We start from the raw sequence: 26,368 nt of genomic DNA on the forward strand, positions 1-26,368 counted from the left end.
CTGTGGCCTAAAAGGTGACCCAGTTTGGGACATCTTTAAAAGGGCCTGATTCTGAATAAAGTGCTGAGCACTTTTCCTCCCAAAATCAGGCCCCCTTTAAGGTACTGAGCTGGGGCGCACACAGCCTCAAAATCTCTAGTCACTTCTGAAAATCTTGGCAGAAGGGATTAAGTCCAAACTCCCAAATATCTGGGGTATTTGTTTGCTTTTAGCTACAGGATTTTAACAACGCCATCAGAAATGGAGGGATGTGCGGCCATAACCTTAACTCTGCCCTGGAGGATGAATTTTGCTTTTAACTCAAGGACTCTAACAATGAGGCAGCAAATTAAGGGATATTTGTGATTAACCGTATCTATGCCCGTTTTAGGTTATATTAATCTGTGGGTTTAGCAACAACTGCTAGCATCTGATGTAGGGTTGCCAATCTTCCCGGATTGTCCTGGAGTCTCGAGGAATTAAAGATCCATCTTTAATTAAAGATTATGTCATGTGATGATACCTCCAGGAATACATTCAACCAAAACTGGCAACCTTAATCTCATGAGGAGGTGCAACTTAGATGTTACCACACTGCATTTGGAGACCTTAATGTGTTTGTAGCAGGGTGAAACCCTGCTCCTGCTGTGAGGGGTTTAAAAGTGGCCTGGCAGGGCTTGAGAGCGGCTGCTCAAGGCTGGGCTGATTGAGGAAGTGGCTGCAGCTGGGCCACGCCCCAATCAGGTCCAGCTGGCCCCTATAAGAGGCTGTGAGCCAGAAGCCCAAGAACACAGTCTTTCTCTGCCTTCAGAGAGAGAAGGGAGCTAGAGACTGGATACCTGAGTGAAGCAGGGCTGGGGAAAGGCTGGGTAGCTGGGGAGCTCTAGCCTGGAAAGCCCCAGGCTGCGGCCTAGCATTGGGCTAACAGGTACTGGGGGTTGCAGAGGACAGCCCAGGGGTAGGCCAAGGCAGCAGGTCCAAACCCCTTTGTCTGTGATGAGTAGGCTGATACTGCAGTCTGCCCCAGAGTGTGGGGCTAGACAATGACTGGCAGTAGCCATACACTGAGGCAAGGTGGGGATAGAGGGTGAGGGTTCCCTGAGGAGGGGAGACCCAGAGAGAAAGGGGTTACTGCCAGGGGGCAGCACCTCCATGTAAAAGGGCACCGGGTCCAGGGAGGGACACGGGGGCCTGAGGACAGGTGGATCACCAGCCTGCAGAGGGCGCTCCAGCGCTGGAATGAGCTAATTCCCAGAGTCACCAGCAGGAGGCGCCGCAGGGGTGAGTCCGACCTGTCTACAGTGTTCTACTTGCCAAACCCTCTTCCAAACTTCTTTTCCTTTGTAACATTTTTCAGTCCCTCCTTCATTTGCACCTTGTCATAAATCCTCTCTGGTTCAGTTACTTGGGTTTTTTTTTCTCTCTCTCTTTATTCCATTGATAAGACTTGCGATTTCAATAAGCAGTTCCCTACATTTTAGTCCTGCTTCTGGGTTGAGTTTTTATTTGTTTCTTTCTTTCTTTAGTGGTTTTTGTTATTGTTTAACAATTTTAACGCAGACATCTTTTCTCCAAACTGCTGCTTGGTCATTTGATTTCCCAAAAGAACAAAAAAGGTGTAAACAGTCTGATTCACAGTCCCTTCAATGATCAACTCAGCAGGTGTCATTCCCAGGCCAGTGTCCTTGCTGCTAGCCCACGCTGTCAAAGCGACTGAGAGAATGTGGCAGTGGTGAGGGGGGCAGAGTCAGAACTCTTGGGGTCTATTCCCAGTCGAGGGATGGGAGTAAGCGGTACAGGAATGTCTGTTCAGTTGTGATCCATACAGTGAGCTGTCAGATGCTGTGAATTCTCAGGCATCCCCAGCTCAGGTTCCCAACACATCATAACTGGTCTCCTGGGTCTGACATGTTAGCAGCTCGTCCCTCCCCGTAGCAGCATCCTGGCGTTCATCCAAACTGGATCAGCTGCTCCCTTCCAACCTCAGCACAAACAGATCCTTTCCACATTGGAATGGGGCTCAGACCCAGATCTCCCCCACGGTTGTTCAGAGTGAATGAGCCAAAGCTATGTGCCAGCCAGACCCCACCAGCACCCCAGAGACCCCTGGAGCTAGCTCCCCACGCCATCTATAACACTGTCTCCCTGAAAGAGCAACCCCCCACAAATGCTCCCTGTCATAGCTTCCATTTCAGGAGCAGACCCCATCTCCATCGATCCAATTATTCCCAGCTCTGGGAAGGGAGTGGGGTCTAGTGGGTTAGGGTGGTCACTCACACCTCCCCAGAGTACTGGATATTCCAGTACTTCCAGGAATGGGGTGCGCCCCCCCTGCCAGCATGACCTGGGGGGAAATTCCTTCCTGACCACAAATTTGGTGAGCAGTTATACCTCGATCTTCAGTTGGGTTCTGCTCTCTCTGAGCTTTGTGACTCTTTCGTTACAGAAGATCGAAGTGCAGGGGCTCTGGCCCAGGGGGCTCTGGGATTGAGGGCTTTGGTAGGAGCGCAGGGTCCTTCCAGATTTCAGAGCTAACCCTCGAGAAAGCCAAGGTCTGCTGAGTCTGCAGGCAGTGCCGCCAGCCACAGTGACTCCGGGGGGGAGTGCAGTTTAGGAGAGTGTGAAATAAAGTGCAACTAGGATGAGCATGGCTCAGCCGGCAGCTCGGGGGCTCAGTGTGTCGGCTGACCCCACGTTTAACCTGGTAACAACAAAAAAACACGACAACGGGTTGTGGGCTTTTGTTTTTAATATAAACAAACCTGCGTAGTCGTGTGTGTGTGTGTGTCCATCCCCTGGGCGAACTGCAGCACTGAGGGCAGATCCAGCCTGCCTGATACTGGTCCATACAGCAAAGAAGGGCCGCTCTCCTAGAGTGGGATTGCCCCTGGGGCACCTCCGAGTTTGTCGCCATGGCGCAGCCCTGTGAGAAGCAGACTGGAGCCAGGGGCCAACACTGGCCCTATCTTCCTTGGGGTGATGAAAGGAGAGAGCTCTGCCCCAGCAGGCCTGGCCTAAAGTGGTGGTAATGGTGGGAGGAGCATTAGGAGACGGCGCTTCCTATTGGACGGAGAGTTCAGCACCACGGCAGGGAAGAGAGGGCAGGTGCGGCAAGATGCAGGAGCCACCTTCCCTGGTGAGCTCTGGTCTGAGCCATCTGATCCTGCTCCAGGGGTGCTGCTTGGCTCAGGGCTGCAGAGAATCCAGCCACCAGCTCCTGCCTTGTGCCCTGACCATCTCAGCTTACACCTGCCATGGCCCCAACCCCAACCAACCCCCCACGGCCTTCGGCTCCACCTAGGCCTATGCCCCCAGTGACCCTAGCTTTGTCCTGCCCGTCCCAGCAAGGGAGTATCTCCACACTCGGTGACCACCAGCCCCTGGTGGTGAGTCCTCTGGTGCCTGGCCAGGTTGGAGCTGGCCCGGAAGGTGCGGCCGCAGTCCTGGCACTGGTAGGGCCGCTCCCCGGTGTGGATTCTCTGGTGCCGGATGAAGTTGGAGCTGCCGGCGAAGGCGCGGCCACACTCCAGGCAGCGGTAGGGGCGCTCCCCAGTGTGGGTGCGGCAGTGCTCAGCGAAGGCAGTGCTCTGCCCAAATCTCTTGCCACAGTCGGGGCAGTGGTGGGGCTTCTCACCGGCGTGGCTCTGGTGGTGCCGGGCCAGGGAGGAGACACTGGCGAAGACCGCCCCACACTCAGCACACTTGTAGGGTCGCTCCCCTGTGTGGCTCCGCACGTGCTTGACTAATGCAGCCCGAAGCCGGAAGCGCCGGCCACACTCGGGGCAGCCGTGAGGTCGCTCACCACGGTGGATTAGCTGGTGCCGGCTGAGGTGGGTGGCGCGGGTGAAGCCCTGGCTGCACTGGTGGCAGCGGTAGGGGCGCTCCCCGGTGTGGGTGCGCTGGTGCTCCACCAGTAGGGAGCTGCGGTCAAAGCTGCGCCCGCACTGGGCACAGGAGAACGGCCGCTCCCCCGAGTGGCTGCGCCGGTGAATGGTCAGGAGTGAGTGGCTGGCAAAGCCTTTCCCGCACTGGTGGCAGAAGTGGGATCTCTCCCCTATGGCATGTGTTCTTCGGTGCCTGGCCAGCCCCGTGCTCCCTGTGAAGCTCTCCCCACACTCGGGGCAGCACCAGGGCCCCTCGCCTGCTGCATGGAGGCTCTGGTGCCGGCAGAGGTTGGAGCTCTGACTGAAGCATTTCCCACACTGGGTGCAGCAGAAGGGACGCTCCCCTGTGTGGACCCGCTGGTGCTTCGTGAGGTTCGACCTGCGGCTGAAGCCCTTCCCGCACATGGAGCAGGCGATGGGGCTTGGGGTGCCACCCACTGACCCGTCGCTCATGCCACTCTTCACGCAAATGGAACCCAGAGGTCCGGGATCCTGCTGCCCTTCCACCCAGCCATCGCCCCGCTTGGGTCTACAGGACACATTCCCTTTGCATCTGGCTGCTTCCCTTTCATGCTGCAAAGTCTCTTCTTTGCTTCTACGCGGGATCTCGGCACCTGGAAGATGAGCCAGATGGGAGTGCCGGAGGCAGATCAGGAGTGGCCTGTAATAATCTATGGCCGCTCTAGAGGTTTGTCTGCCTAATGTACGGAAGGTTCCTGCAGCATCTAGCGGGTCAGTTCCATATCCTGGCAGTCAGGACCCGTGACTGGACAATAGCCCAGGTCAGAGCTCTTGAGCTGCACACTCAGGACTAGCTACCTCTGCCCTCCCACATCTGGTGGGCCAGACCCACCTTCCTAGGGCTGAGATCCAGATCCTCAAAAGTACTTCAAACTCCTAACCTCCACTGAAATCAATGGGAACCTTTGACAATCTGTGCCTGAATCACCCCCACCCCCATGAAGTGGGGAGGGGACAGTCAAAAGACCAAGGAGGAGCGAGGGGTTAAAGAGACACACACTTCCGGAGAGACTGGTTTTGCATGATGGTTAAGGGGGAAAAACTGCCTCCCTGGATCTCCAGAGCTGGGGGTGTCTCAAGGAGGCTAAGCCTGCCTAGCATGGAAGATGAGGGAGTTAGCTACCCTCTCCTCTTTATTCACCTGCTGGAGTGCCAGGAGTGAAATCAAAGGGTGGCCCCTCACAGATGGTCTCCGAGTACCCTCACCTTCGTGGGTGCCTCTTGGCATCTCCTGTTCCTTGGAGCACTGGGGATCTGGGACTTGCAGCTCTTCCCATCGCTCCATGTGGGACACGAGGTCGGGTTTGGGAACGGGGACGCCTGCCCCTGGAACAGCAGAGAGGAGGCATCGGAGATTATCACAGCACTGAGAACTTCTTATTGTCACTAGCAACAGTAGGACCTAGAAATCCCAGCAGAGATCAGGGTCCCATTGTTTCAGAGACTGCACGAGCACCCAACAACCGAGTTGGGGGCTCTGTTGCCCGGGGTGCTGCACGGGCACGCAGTGGAAGACACTCCCTGCCCTGAACAGCTTACTGCTGTCTACTCTAAATAGACAAAGTGCAGGAATATGAACCGAGGCCCAAAGAGGAAAAGTGATTTGTCCGAGGTCTACAGCAGAACCATGAATTGAACCCAGGAGTTGGGAGTCCTTGCCTAGCACTCAGCCAGTGTCTGTGTCACAAGTTCCGTCCATTAAAAGTTGGGCTGTCAATTAATTGCAGTTAACGCAAGCAATTAACAGGAAACAAATTAACTAGATTAAAAAATAGTCACGATTAATCACAGTTTTAATCGCACTGTTAAACAATAATAGAATGCCAGTTTAAATGTATTATAAATATTTCTGGATGTTTTTCTACATTTTCAAATATATTGATTTCCGTTACAACACAGAATACAAAATGTACAGTGCTCACTTGATATTAGTATTTTTGATTACAAATATTTGCACTGTAAAAAAGATAAACAGAAGAAATGGTATTTTTCAGTTCAACTCATACAAGTACTGTAGCACAATCTCTTTATTGTGAAAGTGCAACTTACAAATGTAGAATTATTATTATTACTTTAGAACCTACAAGTCGAAGCATGAAGAGGCATACTAATGTTTAGCATATTTGGCACATAAATACCTTGCAGCACCAGCTACAACAGTACCATGTGAATGGCTGTTCTCACTTTCAGGTGACATTGTAATTAAGAAGCGGGCAGCATTATGTCCTGTCAATGTAAACAAACTTGTTTGTCTGAGCGATTGGCTGAACAAGAAATAGGACTGAGTGGACTTGTAGGCTCTGAAGTTTTACATTGTTTTGTTTTTGAGTGTAGTTTATGTAAAAAAATAATTCTACATTTGCAATTTGCACTTTCACAATAAAGAGGTTGCACCACAGTAGTATGAGGTGAACTGAAAAATAAAGTGAGCACTATGAGCACTCTACACGTTGTATTCTGTGTTGTAATTGAAATCAGTATGTTTGAAAATGTTGAAAAACATTAAAAACTATTTATAATAAATTTAAATTGATATTCTATTATTGTTTAACACTGACTAAAACTGTGATTAATCAGGACTATTTTTTTAATCTTGTGGTTAATTGTAATTATTTTTTTAATCATTCGACAACCCCAGATAAAAGATATTACCTCACCCACATTGTCTCTCTGATATCCTAGGACCAACACAGCTACATTGCATATCACAAGAGACATAATGTCCTCCTAAATTGGCATTACTTGGGCACAGGATGTCCAGGGCATTGCTAATGGGTAGGGCGTCTGATTTTAGGTTTTAGCTGATAAACACCCCAAAACAAAGAAAAGAAATCAAACATTGGAAGGGTTATAAGGGCTTGTCTAGACGGAACAGTAATGTGCACTACAGGAGTATGATTTCTCAAATGAACGAATATGTTGAGCATTAATTGGTCCACATGGATCCTGCTGGTGCGCACTAGAAGCTCCCTAGTGTGCTCTAACATAGTGCTGTTTGAAACACTGCTAAGTAAAAGCGCACAAGGGTCCATAGCAAATAGATTACTCATTACAATATACACAAAGCGAAAGCCCTGAACACCCCAACCCCCTGCTCCCGGGGTTTTGGATATCTACACAGAAGTCAAAAATTGTTTAAAACACCACCCAAAAAACTGATGTTAGTGAACTCCAAAAGCAGAAACCCCACTAACAGGTCACTGAGGGCCCTCAGTGCCAGCCCAGCTGCTGTTCCCACCACGTGGGCATCTAGAGGAGTTGGGCGAGTCCCAGCTCCCACACCACAAACTAACTCTCCCTTGGCAGCCTGTGCGGCCAGGCAACAGGAGAGGGAGTCATTGCTCCACCAGACACCAGCCCCCCTCCTTCATGCCTGCTCCACAGCTGAGCTGCCCCTACGCTTCCTCCCCACAGCCTAAGTCAGCCCACACCCGGGATCATCGCTGGCACAGCCGCTCCCCCGGGCAGGGCAGGGCCCGTCCTCGCCTGCAGGACAAACCCCGGGGCTACCCAGGTGTGTGGCGGGGGGGGGGGTCTCCGATCCCACCCGGCCCTGCCGCCGCTTCCTCCAAGCAGCGATTTCCTGCCTCTGCTGCTGTTTCCCTCCCTCCCGTGGCCGCCTCGCCCCCACTCACCGCCGGGCCGGGCCGGGCCGATCCCCGGGGCTGCAGACTGGGACTCGCCCTGCGCACACCCTGGCGGGGAAGGGAGCTGGGCTCGGGACCCAGGTGTCCGGGGCTGGCACAGGAAGGTCCCTCCGCTATCCCGTCCCCCTCCCCGCTTCAAGCTCCACTCCAGGAACTTGGTGTCTTTAACCCATTCATGCCCCGGCTCGCCGGGGAACGGGGCTGTAAACCAGGAGGGAGCCTCCGGGGGGGAGGATTTGAACCAGGGGCAGGGAGCGCAGAGGCGGCAGCGTGGTACAGAGTCAAAGGCAGCCCGTGGGTTATGGCTGCCACAGCTAGGAATAAAACCCAGCCCCCGCTGCTCTAATCAACTAGACTCCACTCCCCCAGCAAAGAGAACCCAGGAGTCCTGAGTCCCTCCCAACCCACTAGACCTCATTTCCTCCCAGAGCCAGGAATAGCCAGGTCAGCTGAGTCAGGGTCAGCTGGGGGGGATTGACGGGAACTGCAGGGCGGGGGAGACATTGTGTCTCCTGGGAGATCAAGCAGTGTCAGCACAACAGGAAGGCACAGGGTTATAGACAGGCAGGGAGCCAGCGCTGGGGGAAGGGGAAGGGGTCTGGCTGGCACATCGCTGTGGCACATTTACTCTGGTGGATGTGGGTGAGATATGGGTCTGAGCCCTACTCCAATGGAGGAAGGGCCTGTTTGTGCCTCGGTTGGATAGGAGTGGCTGAGTCTAGTTTGGAGGGAGTGGGCAGCCCCAGGATGCCGCTGGGGAGGGGATAGGCTGCCCCATCTGTCCAAACCCCGCTGCCCAGCTTTGGGTGGCTCTTAAGCTCACACCCCACATGGCTGAGTGCACAGGGGTTGGGATCCAGATTCGGATCCCACTGTTAACACTGGATAAGCCACAAGAACAGGGCAGGGGTAGCTCACCCATCCAGCTGCCCCTCCCTCCTACACCCAGAAAAGGGAGCAGACAGAGCCAGGGATGTGGCTTCCACCACCATCTTTATTAGAGAGCAGAGTGTTCACACAGGGTGGGGACAAGCCCACCTGGAGTCAGCTGCACAGGTTCCCACAGAGAGCACCAGAGCCAGCACAGCTGGCGGGGGAGTGTCATGCTGTGGTGGAGAGGGAGAGCTCAGTGGGAGGAGCCGTGAGGATCATGCCAGGGGCATGTGATGCCCACACGGGGGGAGGGGGCTCAGTGGCAGGAGCTGTGGGGGCCATGCTGGGCTGGGAACTCTGTATAGGTTGGGGGAAGGACGGCTCCATGGGAAGAGCTGTGCAGGCCGTACCAGGAGGGGTGGCTCCACAGAGGCCACACCAGGGTTGAGGGGGAGAGAGGGGCTCAGTCGTCAGAGCCATCGGGGCTGCCATGGCTGGGGGACTCGAGAGGGCGGCTCAGGAACACCTCCTCATAGGAGCAGGGGGAAGTGAAGGCCTGGGCAGGGGTCAGCCCCAGTGCACGCCCCCCAGCTCCGCCCCCTCCGCGGTCCCGTTCCTCCTCCTCCTGGGCGCGGCGGCGGAAGGACTGGAAGTCGGTGGCGGCGCAGTTGTCGGGCAGCCCCTGGGGCACCTGCCCATCCCCGGGACGACACACCTCGAAGCGCACCCAGCGGTAGGCCGCGCACTTGCGGGCCCCGGGGCAGCTCTGAATCAGGTTGTGCACGGCTGGGTGCGAGAAGCCGAAGAAATCAGCCCCGGCTGCCTCCAGCTCAGGGTAAGGCCGCCCCCGGGCAGCACTGATGGCCGCCAGCAGCTGGGCATGGCAGGTGTCGGCCGTGGTGCCCGCCAGAGCACTGCCCGGCTCATCCTCAGGCACGATCTCAAAGCGGGGGCCCACGCCGCCATCTTTGATCTGGCAGGTGTAGAGGCAGCGCTGGTCAGGGCGCCGCATGCTGGCGTAGACCCGTGTGCTGCAGAAGCCCACTGGGTAGATGGCTCCCTCGTCGTGGAAGCCTGGCCGGTCGGCCACGATCTCACCCAGGCTGTAGACCGTCAGCCCACTCAGCGCGATGGGGAAGACAGGCCGGCCCGAAGGGTCCAGCGGCACTGGCTGCACCAGCCGCCGCACCCCCCTGTCTGGTGCTGCCCGTCGCTTGGCCGCACGCCCATTCTCCTTGCCCTTCTTGGGCCGCTTCCCCGCAGGCGCTGGCTCATCTGGGCCAGGCATCGGTGCCATGCCGTACCCTGCTGAGATGCCCCCCAGTGGCACCGCCGGGCTCTCCTCCTCGGTTGACAGCGCCTGCAGCTGCAGCAGCTTGGTGAAGAGGAATCGACGCTCCTCTCTCGCCCGCAGGAATTTCTCCTCCAGCCGGGCAATCTCATCGCACAGGGCTGCATTCTCGAACACCATGGCCTTGGCCGCCCGGCGCAGCCGGCTGTATTTCAGCCGGTACTTCTCATTCTGGCTCTTCCTTGACACCTTCTTCATCCTCGGCTCACCACGCCTGGAGGGATATCCGCCTTCAGACCTGCTGGAGCAGAAAGCCCAGGCACCATCACCTCTATGGGCACACACAGACACACACATTCATAGATTCACTCTCACATGGACGCTCACACCAAGATCGCTGTTTCCCATCCATTCCCAGAGCTCCCTCCATTAGCTCTGTCCCTGCAAAGGCCGCTGGACTCTGCAGAACAGCACATTTCATAAACGTTAAGGCCAGAAGAAAGGCTCATTTTGCCCCTCCATCCCAGCCCTCCCCCCCAACAATTCCTGCATCCTGGCTGAGTTACCGACATTGCAATTTCAGATGTTTATTGCTTTGTATGATCTGTGCTCTTATGCTCTGTATGATTAAGTAAAAGAACATTCAGGTATTAGGCTTGGTGCAAAGTGTCTCTCAATGGGTGGCATCACTATAATGACAGCTGTATAATTATATAGCTATACCAGTACATTTTGCTGTATAGACAAGCCCTTAGTCTCTCGCTTTAAGGCAGGTTTTCCAGATCTCAAATCGGTCTTGTAGCTCTTCTTTGACCCCTTAGCAATTTGGCGACACCCTGTTTGAAGTGTGCACACCAGAACTGGATAGAGTCTCCAGTAACAGTCTTACTAGTGCCATATACAGAGGTAGCCCCCCCCCCGCCCCGCCCCGCCCCGTCCCTGCTTCTCCTCTCCTCAGACAGCCAGGGACTGCGAGATTCCCTCTCAGCTACACCCTCCCACTAGCAGCTCATGTTCAGCAGGCTTTCGCCATGACTCCTAAGCCCTTCCCAGAGCTTCTCCCTTCCAGGATACAGCCCCTCCTCTGTTACGTGTAGGCTGCCTCCTCTGTCCTAGAGGTGTAACTGGGCATTTGGCCTTGTTAACACACACGCTCAAGAGGCTGCTCTGGGGGGCTCTGTATAACTGACCTGCCCTTAGTGCTATTCGCTGGGGAGACCCTCTGGCCTAGATGATGCAGGTGGCCGGGCGGGATGGGCTCAGTGGCCTTGAGTATCTATGAAGAAGGCACGTGGCTGGGTCCCTTCACTCACAAGCCACTACTGCTGCTGGCTGGTTGGCTCTGAGCAGGACTGCCTGGCTGGCTCGGGGGTGTGGGAGAATACTGGACATGGGGCCGGTCCTGGCTGGCTCGGGGGTGTGGGAGAATACTGGACATGGGGTCGGGGTGGGGGGTGGTCCTGGCAGGCTGGGGGGGTGGGAGAATACTGGACATGGGGCCGAGGGTCCTGGCTGGCTCGGGGGTGTGGGAGTATACTGGACACGGGGCCGGGGGGGGGGGGGTCCTGGCAGGCTGGGGGGTGTGGGAGAATACTGGACACGGGGCCGGGGGGGGGGGTCCTGGCTGGCTCGGGGGGGGGGTGGGTGGGAGAATACTGGACATGGGGCCGGGGGGGGGCGGTCCTGGCAGGGTGGGGGGTGTGGGAGAATACTGGACATGGGGCCGGGGGGGGGGGGGGTCCTGGCTGGCTCGGGGGTGTGGGAGAATACTGGACATGGGGCCGGGGGGGGGGTGGTCCTGGCTGGCTCGGGGGTGTGGGAGAATACTGGACATGGGGCCGGGGGGGGGGGTCCTGGCTGGCTCGGGGGTGTGGGAGAATACTGGACATGGGGCCGAGGGGGGGGTCCTGGCTGGCTCGGGGTGTGTGGGAGAATACTGGACATGGGGCCGAGGGTCCTGGCTGGCTCGGGGGGTGTGGGAGAATACTGGACATGGGGCCGGGGGGGGGGGGGTGGTCCTGGCTGGCTCAGGGGTGTGGGGAATGGGACACGGGGCCTTTTCCTTGGCGGGGGGGGGGGGGATCTCTGATCCAGCCCCAGGGGGACTAGCTGGCTGGGGGGCACCGCTAATATGGTTGGTTCGGGGGACCCTGCAGGGCTCAGTGCACAGACCCCCCCCCAGCCCGTGGTGCCCCGGAGCTGGCTGAGCGGGGGTGTCTCTCTCTGCCCCCCCCCCGGCTCCGATCCCCGCCTCGCTCGGCCGCTTCCTCCAGGCAGCGATTTCCTGCCTCTGCGGCTGTTTCCCTCCCGCCCCGGGGCCGCCTCTCGCCGCGACTCTGGGGCTCCCCGGCGCCGCCACTCACCGCCGGGCCGGGGCGACTCCCCCGGGGCCCCGCTGCAGCCGCGGCCGCTCCTGGTGCACACACGGGCCGGGAGCCGGCTCGGGAGCGCGGCCCCAGCTGCTCCGGGGCTGGCACAGGAAGGTCCCGCTGTTATTCCGGTCCCTGCCTGCGCTGCCAAGCGGAGGATTTGGCTGCTCGGTTTTTAATCCTTTTCTCCCGGGTTAGGATGGTGCAGGTCAGGGTTAGGGTCGTGCGGATTCGAGGCGGAGCTGGGGACAGGCGGATTAGGTTTTGGGTTGGGTTATGCAAATTAGGGCGATGCAGATGAGGGAGCTGGGTTTAGCATGGTGCAGAATAGGTCTGGAGTTAGATCTGAGCAGATTAAGGATGGGTTCAGGTTCTGCAGGTTAGGTGTGTGGTTAGGGCTATATAGCTTATGGGTGGAGTTGTGCACATTAGGGTTTGGGTTCTGCATATTAGCCTAGTTACCCGGTCTTTATTCCATCTAACTCCTTCTACGTTGATTTGGCATGGAGCTCGGGTTTTAATCAGAACACGGTGCTGCACCAAGTCATAGACCCCGTAGAAGTCAAGTCTATTATATCCACACAATTACACAGATCAGCTAAAACTGACAGCTTGTTTTAAAATTATTAGCAAGTTTGTAGAGACGGTCAAAATATAAATGAAAAAAAAAATTCAGTTCAGAAGAAATTCTGAAGTTGTTTTCACTCCAAAGTTTCAAGAGATGTTTTTCATTTTTCATAAAATTAATCAAACCATTGTAAAAATAGTTATAGCCATTTTTCATTTACAGTAAACAATTTTCTAATATTTCAACGTCATTTATAGCATTATATTTTGGATAAAACATTCAATTAAGAAATGTCACAATGTTTTGTAAAAAAAAAAAGACATGCAAAATATAATTTTGTGTGTGTGCGAAATATTTCATTTTTGGGAAAAAGGCCATTTTCCACCAACATTTTCTGTGAAAATTTTTGACCCTAGTCAATTGTCGTTTAAAAAACCCATTCTGCTGTAGGACGCCATGTTGTAGAGCACCTTGTACATGCACATGACATCACATGCATTGTATATGTGCAGAGCAAAATGGAAACCTCTGTACACTAGGGATCAGCACAACCCCATCTGCAGTTTGGGAACTGCTGAGAGAGATCTAGGTATATTGATTTCTATAACGTGTTTGAGAAAAAAATGATTAAAAAGTCAAATTTTTCACAGAAGACAAAAGTGCCAATAATTGTTCACAATTTCTTTTGTTTTCAACTAAAAACATTTTGTGTTAAAAAAGTTGTGACCACCTGTACAAGCCATGTGATGAGTTATTTCCATTAAACCATATTGATTGGCATCAATTATATCTACATTTTCTCATTCCTCAGACAATTCTTTGAAAACTCTTGGGTGCAAATGATCTGGTCCAGCAGATGTAGGAACATGGGCATTGCCAAACGGGATCAGAGCTGAGGTAGTCCAGTCTCCTGGTTCTGATAGTGCCCAGCATCAGATGCTGCACAGAAAAGTGTAAGAATCTAGCAGATGTGGGATAATCTGCCACCTACATAAATTTTCATCCTCACTAGTCCCCTGCTCATACAGCCAAGCACCTTGAGCCTGAGCTTTTCTGACCCGGGTTATGCAGGAGGCTGGACTGGTATCTCACCCCCACTTACAATCACAACTATTTTCAAAAAAAGAACAGGAGTACTTGTGGCACCTTAAAGACTAACAAATTTATTTTAGCATGAGCTTTCGTGAGCTAAAGCTCACTTCTTCGGATGCTTTATCTCATGGAAGCTCATGCTAAAATAAATTTGTTAGTCTTTAAGGTGCCACAAGTACTCCTGTTCTTTTTGCGGATACAGACTAACACGGCTGCTACTCTGAAACTATTTTCACTTTCAGGATAAAGAAGTTCACTCAGCGTGACGCTGGGAAACTCAGTCCTGTTTTATTAGCTCCAATTCAAAGTAAGAAACCAAATTAAACCATAAACTTAATTTAGTGCAATCTGTCAGATCCAGATCCAGTGGCCCTTGAAGCCAATGGAAAGGTTCCTGTTTTATTCTATTCATGCATGATGAGGCCAATAGATCCCAGAAAACCAGATGGGGTGGGGGGGAGGGGTGCTACAGTTTAACCAGAGTCACAGAGTCTGGGATTACTGTTGTTAGTGCTGTGGAGTGTTGTTACAGCTGCAATGTTGCTAAGGCTGCTAAATGCTGCAGTTTCCGCAGCTCCGATGTCAGCTGCACTAGCAGACAGTGCAGCTGCTGATTCAACAAACCTCCATGTTGTCCACAAAGAAAGACCACAGGCTCGGTTCGGTGGTGAAGGCGCTCGGCCAGGTTTATTTTCGACACAGCACAGTACTAGCGTCCGGTAAGAGCTACAGCGTACACTAACACATGTATGCCTGTAACAATGGTACCTGCTTAATCAGCACACCAGGATGCCGTCCCCTTGGCGAGCACACAGATACCCTCCTATGACTTCTCCTTTTATACACTGATACAAACATCCATGTACTCCAGATGTTGTTAGTTACCCTTATCCCCTGTACCTGATAGTTTGAAGAAAACATTCTCATCCATTATCCTGTCATTCCCTGATTTTACAAGGGGTTGGTGTGTTCTTGTACCATCTCTTAAGAATGTGTTGACATAGTTACGGTACTTGAGGGATCTGTGTGTTTTTATACTGTCTTCTCTGGTCAGGAATGTGCTTATTTGGTTAGCTGGCACCTGACACGTTGCTATTTTACCAAAGCCAGGCCTCCTCTGGTTCACAGCTTTTGATTCACATTATTACTGACGCTTAGGGCTCCAGCAAAGCATACAATTATTGGCCATCATAATGGCTACCCCTCCTCTGCCAATATCTCGTCTTGTGAGGCAGGGTGCAGGGCCCGTGTCTCAGACCCATCAGAGTGTTGTCATTGTCGCAGCTGCTCTCACACGGGGTGAACATCTCCATCTAAGTCTGACAAATGCCAGGTGAGCAGGGGATAGAGAGGCCCAGCAGCAGGGTCTGGCTGGCAGACAAGCTCTGACCTTGCCTCTGCAACGGAGACCACAGCACACATATTCTGTGCCACCAGGTGGTCTCTCTCTCTCTTCCCCCCACACGTGTTCTATGGTGTTAGGGGGTCTCTCTCTCTCCTTGTGCAAGTTCATAGATTCATAAATACCAAGGCCAGAAGGGACCATTGTGATCATCTAGTCTGAGCACCACAAGCCAGACAACTTCTCCAAAATAATTCCTAAAGCAGATTTTTTAGAAAATCATCCAATCTGGCTGAGTTGTCTGGCTTCAACTTCCAGCCACTGGATCGTGTTATACCTTTCTCTGCTAGATTGAAGAGTCCATTATTAAATATTTGTTCCCCATGTAGGTTCTCATAGACTGTAACCAACTCACCTCTTAACTTTCTCTTTGTTAAACTAAATAGATTGAGCATCCGAAGAAGTGAGCTGTAGCTCACGAAAGCTCATGCTTAAATAAATTTGTTAGTCTTTAAGGTGCCACAAGTACTCCTGTTTTTTTTGAGCTCCTTGAGTCTCTCTCACCATAAGGCAGGTTTTCTAATCCTTTAATCCTTCTCATGGCTCTTCTCTGAAACCCTCTCCAATTCGTAAACATTCTTCTTCAATTGTGGCCACCAGAGCTGGACACAGAATTCCAGCAGTGATAGCACCAGTGATAAATACGGAGGTAAAATAACCTCTCTGCTCCTACTTGAGATTCCCAGTTATGCATCCAAGATTTGCATTAGGTCTTTTGGCCACAGCATTGCAAGGGGAGCTCATGTTCAGCTGATTATGCACAAGGGCCCCTAAATCTTTTTCAAAGTCACTGCTTCCCCATCCTGTAAGTCTGGCTACATTCTTTGTTCCTAGACGTAGATGTTAAAACACATTTTGTTTGCTAGCACCCAGTTTACCAAGCAATCCAGCTTGCTCGGAATCAGCGACCTTCTCTTCATTATTTACCCCTCCCTCAATTTTTGTGTCACTTGCGAACATTACCAATGATGACTTTATGTTTTCTTTCAGGTCATCACTAAAAATGTTCAATAGGGTAGGGCCAAAAACCGATCCCTGCAGGACCCCCCTAATAATACACCCAATTCAGTGATGATTCTCCACTTACTATTGCCTTTTAACACCTATCAGTGAGTCAGCTTTTCATCCATTGAATATGGGCCAAGTTAATTTTATATCTTTCTAGTTTTTTAATCAAACTGTCATGTGATACCAAGTCAAATGCCTTACGGATGTCTAAGTCTATTATGTCAACGCTATAACCTTTGCCAATCAAACTTGTAATCTCATCCAAAAATGATATCAAGTTAGTTTGACAGGATTTATTTTCCATAAACCCATGTTGATTGGCACGAATTATATTACCCTCTTTTAATTCTTTATTAATTGAGTCCTGTATCAGGTGCTCTATTATTTTGCCTAGGATCAGTGTCAGACTGACAGTCCCATATTATCCAGTCATCTCATTTCTCCTTTTTAAATAGTGGCACAACATCAGCTGTCTTCCAGGCTTCTGGAACTTTCCCAGTGTTCCAACACTTATTGAAAATCACCATTAATGGTCCAGCAAGCTCCTCAGCCAGCTCTTTAAAAACTTCTGGATGCAAGTTATATATTTAAAAATGTCTGACCTTAGTAGCTGCGATACTAGTGGAATGGAATGTTATCATATGATATGACAACATCATTTATTTTTTTCCCAAATACAGAACAGAAATATTTGTTGCACATTTCTGCCATTTCTGCATTATTATTGACAATTCTACCGTTTCCATCTAGTTATGGACCAAGGCCATTGTCAGGATTCTTTTTGTTCCTAATATACTTTAAAAACTCCTTCTTATAGTTCTTAACTCTGCTGGCCATAGGTTTTCCCTTGCATCCCTTTGCTTCTCTAATCAATTTTCTACAATTACTACCTTCTGATTTATATTGATCAGCTTCCCCTTTCTTCCATTTGTTATATACAGGGGAGTTGCATATTACGCGGGGGTTAGGTTCTGAAGTCAGCGCGTAAGGCGAAAATCGCGTCTAGTCAAACGCTCATTGACTGGAATGGCGGGCGGAATCGCCCGCACTACAGGTACAGTATTTAAATTGTTCTTTTTCTCTTTTTGTTTTTTCTTTTGCCGGGCGCGTATAGTTAAAATTGCGTAAGTTAAATGTGCTGATGATGTGACTCCACTGTATTTTTTTTTCTATTTTCTACAGTTGTCTTCACTTCCCCTCTGAACCAGATCAGTGGCCTTCTTCCTCAATTGTGGGACTTTGGCTTTCTAGGCATCTAATAAAGTCTTCTTAAACAATTCCCAATTATCAATCATATTTTTCTGATTCAATTCTTCTTCCCAGGTGATTTGGTTCATAATTGTTTTCAGCTTTGTGAAATTGGCTCTTTTAAAGCACCAAGTATATATATCACTGGTCTGGACTTTATTCTGTTTGCACAGTATAAATCTGATCAAGTAATGATCACTTGTACCTAAGTTACCATTAATTTTTAGTTCTGTGATTATTTCCTCTTTATCTGTCAACCCCCATGTTGGATGCAATACTTTTTGAATTAGGACATTATCTATAACGTTTAGAAATTCCAAGGATGTTTTAATACTGGCAGCATGAGACCTTCAGCATACGTCACTCAAATTGGAATCCCCCAGGACCACGCAGCATTTTTATCTACACATTATAGATAGGTGTATAAGGAGCTGGTCTCCCTGTTCCCTAGTGTGATTTGGTGGTCTGTAGCAGACACCAACTAATACCGCGTCTTGTTCTTTATCTCTGAGGACACTGAGTCATAAGCATTCAAGATAATTTTCTTCCATACCATGTTCTGTGCCCTCAGGTGGTCACTCTCCCCCGTGCATGTTCTGTGCTGGCAGGTGGACTCTCCCCACACATGGACTGTGCCCTCAGGTGGGCTCTATCTCCCTGCACATGTTCTGTGCCATCAGGTGGTCTCTCCCACGGCGTGCTGCCGCCGCTGATGTGCCAGGAGGTTGCCGCTGCGGGTGAATCCCCTCCCACACTGGGCACAGTGGTAGGGCCTCTCCCCGGTGTGGACCCTGCGGTGGGCCAGGAGGTTGGAGCTGAGGCTGAAGCTCTGGCCACATTGGTGGCAGCGGTAGGGTCGCTCCCCAGTGTGGGTGCGCTGGTGGGTTAGCAGGTCGGCGCTCTGCCCAAAGCTCTTGGGGCACTGGGCGCACAGGTAGGGCCGCTCCCCGGTGTGGGTCCTGCAGTGGCTGACGAGGTCGGAGCGCCGGCTGAAGCACCTCCCACACTCCCCACACGGGTAGGGCCGCTCCCCGGTGTGGCTGCGCTGATGCGCCAGGAGATTGGAGCGGCGGCCGAACCCCTTGCCACACTGAGCACAGCGGTAGGGCCGCTCCTCGGAGTGGCTGCGCTGGTGGGCCAGCAAGTCTGAGCTGCGACCAAATCCTTTGCCGCACTCAGCACAGCTGTAGGGCCGGTCATTTGTGTGCAGGCTGCGGCGGTGCGTGGCCAGGTTGGAGCTACGGCTGAAGCGCTTGCCGCAGTCAGTGCACTGGTAGGGGCGCTCACCCGTGTGCAGGCTGCGCCGGTGCAGTGCCAGGGTGGAGCCCAGGCTGAAGCACTGCCCACAGTCGGCACAGGTGTAGGGGCGCTCCCCTGTGTGCAGCCGCCGGTGCTTGGCAAGGGTGGAGCTGAGGCTGAAGCACTGCCCGCATTCCCCACACTGGTACGGGCGCTCCCCTGTGTGCATGCGCTGGTGGGTCAGCAGGTTGGAACTGCGACCAAAGCTCTTCCCACACTCAGGGCACTTGTAGGGGCGCTCCCCAGTGTGGACCCGCCGGTGCCGGGCCAGCCCCGAGCTGACTCTGAAGCCCTTTCCACACTGGTGGCAGCGGTGGGGTTTTTCGCCTGTGTGAGTTCTCTGGTGGGTAATGAGGTCTGAGCTCTGGGTGAAGCCCTTCCCGCAGTCAGGACATTTGTAGGGCCTCTGCCCTGTGTGAACCCGCTGGTGCTGAATGAGGTGGGAGCTCCAGCTGAATGCCTTCCCGCAGTCAGGGCAGCAGTGGGGCTTCTGCCGCAGCTGGGTTCTTTCCTGGGCCCTATGTTCTGAGCTCCCACTGTGGCCTCTCCCTGGCTCAGCCCATGTGGCTGGCTCCTCCCCTGGCTGGGTGCCATCCTGGACATTTAAACTTCCCCTGACAGCATCAGGATCGCCATCTGCCTGCTCTTCCAACCCGCTGTGATCCTCGCGGGCTTCTCCCTGCCCAGGACTCTGGTGTTCCTCAGCTTCAGAGATTCCTGAGGCGGTCCCATCCGGATCCATGGTCTCATCATCTCCTTGCTGCCGATTCCCTCCTCGTCCTCGCTCTTAAATCTCAGCTCCTGCTGGGACGAGAAAGAATCTGGATGAGAGTCATTCCCTCCGCTGGGCAATGCTGGGGGACACAAAGGAGATCCTCAGAATGGGGAATGGCCAAGGCGGTGAAATCAATCATTGTTGGATTGATCAAATAAGTTGCCAGGGGCGGGGGAGAGAGGACGACCACGCCCCCTCCAAACACCCAGGGGAAACGTAGCTGAGCGGGGGAGCAGCTGCCAGACTTCCAGTGATGCTGCCACAGTTGCTGGGTACAGTCCTAGCCTGGCTGAGATGGGGGCAGAGCTGGAGTTCGTGGCAGGTCTGTGGGATCCCAGCTGTTTCAGGGCACTCACAAATACTTTGAGCTGGTTTCATTTTTTGTACCTCTCTGCTGTCTCTAGGGTAATAGATATCTAGGCCTGAAGGCCCATTGTGCCCTTCCACCCTGGCCTCCTATCTCCCCCAGCCATTCCTGCCTGTGGCCCAGTGACTCCTGACTTTGGGAAAGAGATGTCGCATCTCCATTTTAACAGACTTCCAGTGATGGAGAATCCACCCCGTGCCCAGACCCTAGAAATCCAGGACACGTAGCTCTTCCCTTCCCTCTGTCTGGGGAACCACGTCAGATTTGCTGTTGGGAATCCTGCTCAGCGTGAGGGAAAGAATCAAGGTGAGTTCAGGGCTTGTTAGGTGTTTCAGGGAACGTCCCAGGGACATGGAATCAAACATGGGGAGTGAGAGGTCAGCTGGGGCTGGGTACGTGCCCTGTGGGAGGTACAGCTCAGCCAGGAGCTACTGGGCGAGATTCTCTGGCTTGGGTTAGGCAGGAGGCCTGACTGCATGGGCACAATGGGTCCTAGTATGTGCTGTTCTGCAGACCTCAACAGTCTGTCAAACGGACGGAGCTAATGGAGGGAGCCCTGGGAATGGACAGGAAACTGTGATCTCTGCCTGTGTGAGTGTGGGTGGGTGGGTGCCGGAGGGGGTCTGTATAAGTTTGTGTGTCAGACAGTGCATGTGTATGACTCGTGCATGTGTGTGTGAATGTGTCAGCGTATGTACATGTGCATGTGTGCGTCACGGTGCACGAGCGTGTCAGCATGTGAGTGTGCTAAGGTCCATCAGCCTCTTGGCCTGTGTCGGTGTTATAGCAGCAGGTGGGTCAAAACGTGTCTGCATGTCAGCATGTGTGAGCGAGTGTGTGTGTGTGTCACTGTGTGAGCGTGTCTGTGCGGAGTGTCAGTATGTGAATGTGTGTCAGTGTGTGGTGAAATGCCAGGGGAGATGGTGGTGTGTGTGTGTCACTGTGTGAGCGTGTCTGTGCGGAGTGTCAGTGTGTGCAAGTGTGTCAGCGGTGGCGAAATGCCAGGGGAGATCGTGGTGTGTGTGTGTGTCACTGTGTGAGCGTGTCTGTGCAGAGTGTCAGTGTGTGCAGGTGTGTCAGTGTGTGGTGAAATGCCAGGGGAGATGGTGGTGTGTGTGTGTCACTGTGTGAGCGTGTCTGTGCGGAGTGTCAGTGTGTGCATGTGTGTCAGTGTGTGGTGAAATGCCAGGGGAGATGGTGGTGTGTGTGTGTCACTGTGTGAGCGTGTCTGTGCAGAGTGTCAGTGTGTGCAGGTGTGTCAGGGGTGGTGAAATGCCAGGGGAGATGGTGGTGTGTGTGTGTCACTGTGTGAGCGTGTCTGTGCAGAGTGTCAGTGTGTGCAGGTGTGTCGGGGGTGGCGAAATGCCAGGGGAGATGGTGGCAGCAGATTCCCTCTCTCCACTTGTTTCTCCCCTTTCAGTCTCTCTCTCCCTGCCCCTCCCCAGGGCCATGAGCTCTGCCTCCCTCAGGCAGCCGCTCTGGGGTCTCGCAAAGGCAGGAGCTCTGCACAGCGCCCCATCCCCAGCTCTCTCTATCACCTGGTCTCAGGAGCTAATGTTGGCAGAGCCCAGGGGGCCTAGGTCCAGCCAGAGACGGTCCCTACCGCAGCTGGGAAGCTGGGCATCAGATCCCACTAGGGAACAGCAGCCAATCATCAGCCCAGCTCCAGGCCGGATGCAGCAGCGGCGGAAGCTCAGTCAGCCCTGGTAAGCTGAGCAGAGAGAGCAGACTCCTGCTCCTGGGCCATATCCAGGGCCCTCTAGTGGCTGCAGCCACTGGATCCTTTCCAGGCACTGGGCACAGTCAGATCTAGCCAGAATCCTTCCCTCCCTCGTAACACCAGAGACAGAGCCCCAGGGAGCAAAGGCTTAGAAAACAGGCTTTATGGTGACAGGCTCAAGGAGCTCGAGCTATTTCGTTTAACAAAGAGAAAATGGAGGAGTGACTTGATCCTAGGGTGACCAGACAGCAAGCATGAAAAATCCAGACAGGGTGGGGGATAATAGATGCCTATATAAGAAAAAGCCCCAAATATTGGGACTGTCCCTAAAAAATCAGGACATCTGGTCACCCTACTTGATCCCAATCTAGACCTACAGAGGGAACAAACAAAGGGCTCTTCAATCTAGCAGAGGAAGGTATAACATGATCCAACGGGACAAATTCAGACTGGAGAGAAAGTGAACATTTTCAACAGTGAGAATAATTAACCATTGGAACAACTCACCCAGGGTTGCGGTGGATTCTCTATCACTGACAATGTTTAAATCAAGACTGGATGTTTGTTCTACATGCTCTGCTCTAGGAATGATTTGGGGCAGATCTCTGGCCTGTGCTATACAGGAGGTCAGACAAGATGACCACAATGGTCCCGTCTGGCCTTGGAATCTATTAATCGAAGACCTTGTCTACATTAGAAAGTTGTCCGGCTTTAACGCTGGGTATAGCTAACGTGGTACCACTTCCTCCCCCCGAGGGCGGATGCAGCGATATCAGTACAAAGATGCTAATAGCCGTCTAGCTGTTCCAATCGTAGAACTGGAAGGGACCTTGAGAGTTCATCAAGTCCAGTCCAATACAGGAAGACGAATGACTATACTGGTAAACACCACATTTATACCAGCGTAGCTGCATCCACACTGGAGTTTTTACCTGTATACCTGTTTCAGAAAAAAAAATCACATCTCTAACAAAAGTAGTTATACTGGTAAAACTTTTAAGTGTAGACCAGGTCTTAGGTATTTATCTGGACCCCATCACCAGAGGGGGATTAAGATTTATTGGGGCCCCCTGGGCATAAAGAACATTGGGGCCCACACATCCCCCCTGCCACAGGGCCCCACACCCTGCTCCTCTCCTTCCCATAAGGCTCTGCCCCCTGGCCTGGCCAGAAGCCAGGGCCAGGGTAAGAGCTACCCAGGAAGCCTGGGGCACTATGGGGATCCCTGGACCCTCTATCTTTCCTGGGCAATGCATCCTGGGGGACAAGGACACGGGCTGGGGCTGCTCTTGCTTCTTGGGCACCCTGGTCCCCCACCCAGGGCAGCTGGAGGGCATGGTCTCCCCACAGCTGCCTGGGCTCTCTGGGTGACTTTTACCACAGCCTAGGAGGGCACGGACGGAGGGACATTTGGGTCACTGTGAGTGCAGTGGGGCCTGGGTCAGCCCACACTGGGGGCCGGGGGACTGCAACTCATCCTTGCTCTGCCCCCAGGTCTTCTCTGGCCCCACTCCAGCCCTGCCCCCAGCCCCAGCCTCACCTCCTGCATCACTCCCAGCCACGGCCCCACTCCTGGCCCCTGATTGCGGCCCCTGGCCCCCTGCAGCCCCCAGCTCCCACTCCCGACTCAGGCCCCAGCTCCCGGTGGGTGTGGGCCAGGAAAAGGGGGGCACAACCTAAAATATGTGGGGACCCCTGCTAGGGTAACCATAGCTACCGTTCTGGCCCTGGATGGATGTCCCAACTTTTCTGGCAAAACTGGATTTGTCCCATTTGCTCTTGTCAACTGATCGCCAGGTGGCACGAGCCATACAGCATAAATAATGCAGTGTTGGCAAAATGGGGCTTGGGTGGGGGGGAGAGCAGTGGGGCTCTGGGGGGGGTGTGGCAAGAGGCAGGGCTCAGGCCAGCCCTGCATAGGGCAGGAGGGGGTTTGGGTAAGTGCCTCAGGCTGGCTACATGTGGGAAGGAGGGGGGGAGAGAGAGGGGGCTCGGGCCGGCTCCACACGGGGGGCAGGGGAGGAGGGCAATATATTCATTCACTCTCTATACAGGTTCCCGCCATCTTCCAGCCTGGCTGGGGGCGAAGAGGAGGTGCAGGGCAGAGGACCAGGGTTGGGGGCGAGAGAAAGGAGCAGCAGGGGGTGGGGCCAGGGTGCCAGTGCACCTGTGGGGCCTATATGGTAACCCGCCACTGCCCATCACCGTAATATCCTACTCACCTTTAAAGTCTTTATCCTCACAACACCCTTGTGAGGCAGAGCAGGGCCATTAACCCATTGCTCAGATGGGGAACTGAGACACACAAGGCCAGATTGCGTTTAGGCATCTATTTTCTAAATCACCTGGGTGCCTACAACTCATTGATTTCATGTGTTTAATGGGTAACGAAATAGGTGCCTGGGCACAAACCCGGCACAAATTTAGCTCTGGCTGGGTGGCAGGAGAGCGCCGGCTGCTGGCTGGCATGCTGCCATCAGCAGCAATGTGGAAGTCAGGATGGCATGGCATGGTGGATTCCCACCCTTACTTTTGCGCTGCTGCTGGTGACAGCGCTGCCTTCGCTGCGCGGCCAGAGAGTGTCAGCGGCTGGCCAGGCACCCAGTTCTGAAGGCAGAAGCAAAAGTGGAATAAAAAAGGCCCAAATAAGTGATCTTCAGCTAAAACAAGACCAGAAAACCATAACCTGCAACTTTCCAAAAATTAAAGTGGGAAACAAGCCCAGTTCCGCTTATTATAAAGCAGACTTGGACACTACTGTGCCTTTTTTCCCTTTACTTTCTTATGCCAAAGAACTTCCTTTGAATTTGTTAAATCAGGGAATGAATCAGAAAGTTTAGGAGCCCAGGACCTTGGTCTAGCTAACATTGTCATTTCTCCAGCTCTCCAGCAAGTTCAGACTGTTTTGCTGAACAAATCATACCAGCAGAAAATCATGAGATTGACTTAAAATCATGAGTTTAAAAACAACAACAACAAAAAAAACCAACTGTGGGATTGTGTTTATTTGCCTTCTGGTGATGGTGTCTTTAGGATGCAGGTTTTCAAGCTTTTCTTTGCGACCATGAAGGGTAAAAACTTGCTTTTTTCTTTAATGAAAGCTGAGAAATTTGTCCAGCAGAATCACAGGACTCTGGGAGCTTTAAGAAAAAATGCCAAATACTGCAAGAGAAGACTAAGTGGTCATTTGATCACAGTCGACATAGACAGCTCTGTTAAGATCCAGCAGACAAAAGCAGGAAGCGAGCCAATGGCTGGGAACGGATGTGAGACAAATTCAGACTAGTAAGGTTCAACAGGAGGGGCATGAACCATCGAAACATTTGCTGTGAACAGGGTGGTTCTCTGAATAAACATGGAGTTTGTCAGCAAGACTGAATGTCTTTTAGGCCAAATAGAAACTATTGAACTAGATGCAGAAATTAGTGGATGAGAATCTCTGGCCTGGGTTATGCAGGCAGCTGTGTTGGATGGGCACAATGCCAGAAATGAGGCATCAGAACTAAGTGACGCCTGCAGACTGGATTTGGATCTGTTTTGTACGTTATACTTCAGAAGGAGAATTGCTAATTGGTTGATTTATTCAGGGCTCTTTCTTAGTCGCTCATCCATATCAGAGGAACAGATAAGGTGTTAAAATGTATCCACTCTCTTCAAATGAATGAAACTTGCTTCATTCATCTTTCACTTTGGAGAAGTTGCCAGCTATTGCGATTTGATCATAAGTCTCACAATAGCTGGTGTTTTTATTAAAGCCCTAGGTGTTGGAGTCATGGAGGTAAAGCACTGGACTGGGTTCTATCCCAAACTCTGCCATTGGCCTGCTGAGTGACCTTGGGCAAGTCACTCCCTTGCCCTGTGCCTCAGTTTCCCTAACTGTAAAGTGGGGATAATTATACTTCCTTCCTTTGTAAAGTGCTTTAAGATCTACTGATGAAATGTGCTCTACAAGAGCTACATATTATTATTAGCTTTTTCTTTTTTTATATAAATACATTTCTAGCCCTCATGGCTATGGTGAAAAGTTTGAGGGCATCTGAAAGCTTTAAAACCCAACAGGCAATTAGAAAGAACCCAAAATTTATTATTATGTTTAAAACACCTCTTGATTAATCTCAGGTTTTTGAACACTAGGGAGTTGGTAGTACAGTGAATTTCTGAAGTGAAGTGAATTTCCAATCCACCAAGCTGAGCCTGGTTCTGTTATTTGATTGATCAGAAAAATGTGCCCTGGGTTAAAGAATGCAACTGCCTTAACAAAAATCCCTTCCCTGATCTCCCTAAGTAGGGCTGATTCTCATGACTTTCAGAGAGAGCTAACAGCTGTACTTCAGAAAACTCAGATGTCTGTTCACAAGAAGCACTCACTCCAATTAGCCACCACACACCCCACCCAATGGTACAGGAAACCCACATCAAAGGAGTAACGAAAGACCAGCTAGGTTATATTGTTCATAAAAGCCAGCAGAAGATGGAGAAAGACTGGCATGAACTCAGATTGTTCTGGGGAAAGGAACCACGAGAAGAGGTTTAAATTTTTAACAGTGAGGATAATTAGTCACCAGAACAATTTACAAGGGTCTTGGTAAATTCTCCATCACTGTCAATTTTCAAATCAGGACTGGATGTTTTTTTCTAAAAGATCTGCTCTGGGAATGATTTTGGGGCAGTTCTCGGGCCTGGTCCCGCCTGGCCTTGGAATCGAAGGCAGCTCGGGTTGGCAGGATGGTGAGATGGAAGGTTCTAGAAATGAGAGGAAATGTTCAGAGTTATAATCAGCCCCAGATTTGTTTGGATTGGATCGTGTTCCTGAGATGATGCTGCC

The 26,368-nt window shown here is 52.2% G+C and overlaps 3 protein-coding genes across 7 annotated transcripts; all 3 read right to left on the bottom strand.

The window, feature by feature from the left end:
• Positions 1-2,747: 2,747 nt before the first annotated feature.
• On the bottom strand, positions 2,748-17,955 carry LOC123368333 (zinc finger protein OZF-like). The gene is made up of 3 exons (XM_045013076.1): positions 17,936-17,955; positions 5,091-5,210; positions 2,748-4,477 (listed from the first exon to the last, which is right to left on the bottom strand). Exons 2-3 carry the CDS (start codon positions 5,167-5,169, stop codon positions 3,300-3,302), a joined length of 1,257 nt encoding a protein of 418 aa, XP_044869011.1. The 5' UTR covers positions 5,170-5,210; positions 17,936-17,955; the 3' UTR covers positions 2,748-3,299.
• Positions 8,011-12,444, bottom strand: TBRG1 (transforming growth factor beta regulator 1). Of its 3 annotated transcripts, none has more exons than XM_045013089.1 (2): positions 12,059-12,444; positions 8,011-10,026 (listed from the first exon to the last, which is right to left on the bottom strand). In XM_045013089.1, the coding sequence occupies exon 2, from the start codon at positions 9,951-9,953 to the stop codon at positions 8,868-8,870; it is 1,086 nt and encodes a 361-aa protein (XP_044869024.1). In that variant the 5' UTR covers positions 9,954-10,026; positions 12,059-12,444; the 3' UTR covers positions 8,011-8,867. The 3 variants fall into 3 exon arrangements, with proteins under 3 accessions (XP_044869024.1, XP_044869023.1, XP_044869022.1); XM_045013088.1 differs by having other exon boundaries at positions 8,011-9,996; positions 12,059-12,443; XM_045013087.1 differs by having other exon boundaries at positions 8,011-9,993; positions 12,059-12,442.
• LOC123368328 (zinc finger and SCAN domain-containing protein 2-like) lies at positions 17,943-26,368 on the bottom strand. Of its 3 annotated transcripts, none has more exons than XM_045013068.1 (2): positions 26,233-26,368; positions 17,943-19,482 (listed from the first exon to the last, which is right to left on the bottom strand). In XM_045013068.1, exon 2 carries the CDS (start codon positions 19,421-19,423, stop codon positions 18,059-18,061), a length of 1,365 nt encoding a protein of 454 aa, XP_044869003.1. In that variant the 5' UTR covers positions 19,424-19,482; positions 26,233-26,368; the 3' UTR covers positions 17,943-18,058. The 3 variants fall into 3 exon arrangements, with proteins under 3 accessions (XP_044869003.1, XP_044869004.1, XP_044869005.1); XM_045013069.1 differs by lacking the exon at positions 26,233-26,368 and adding an exon at positions 21,427-21,482; XM_045013070.1 differs by lacking the exon at positions 26,233-26,368 and adding an exon at positions 21,362-21,478.

The sequence above is a fragment of the Mauremys mutica genome, chromosome 4, assembly GCF_020497125.1.
Source record: "Mauremys mutica isolate MM-2020 ecotype Southern chromosome 4, ASM2049712v1, whole genome shotgun sequence".
Classification (NCBI taxonomy): domain Eukaryota; kingdom Metazoa; phylum Chordata; order Testudines; family Geoemydidae; genus Mauremys; species Mauremys mutica.

What these genes read in the sequence shown, in the direction of transcription:
- TBRG1 (XM_045013089.1), bottom strand. Translation starts at nt 9,953, where the DNA reads ATGAAGAAGGTGTCAAGGAAGAGCCAGAATGAGAAGTACCGGCTGAAA.
- LOC123368328 (XM_045013068.1), bottom strand. Translation starts at nt 19,423, where the DNA reads ATGGATCCGGATGGGACCGCCTCAGGAATCTCTGAAGCTGAGGAACAC.
- LOC123368333 (XM_045013076.1), bottom strand. Translation starts at nt 5,169, where the DNA reads ATGGAGCGATGGGAAGAGCTGCAAGTCCCAGATCCCCAGTGCTCCAAG. An exon ending in GCCAAGAGGCACCCACGAAG is followed by an intron (nt 4,478 to 5,090) that starts GTGAGGGTACTC and finishes CTCATCTTCCAG; the next exon opens with GTGCCGAGATCCCGCGTAGA.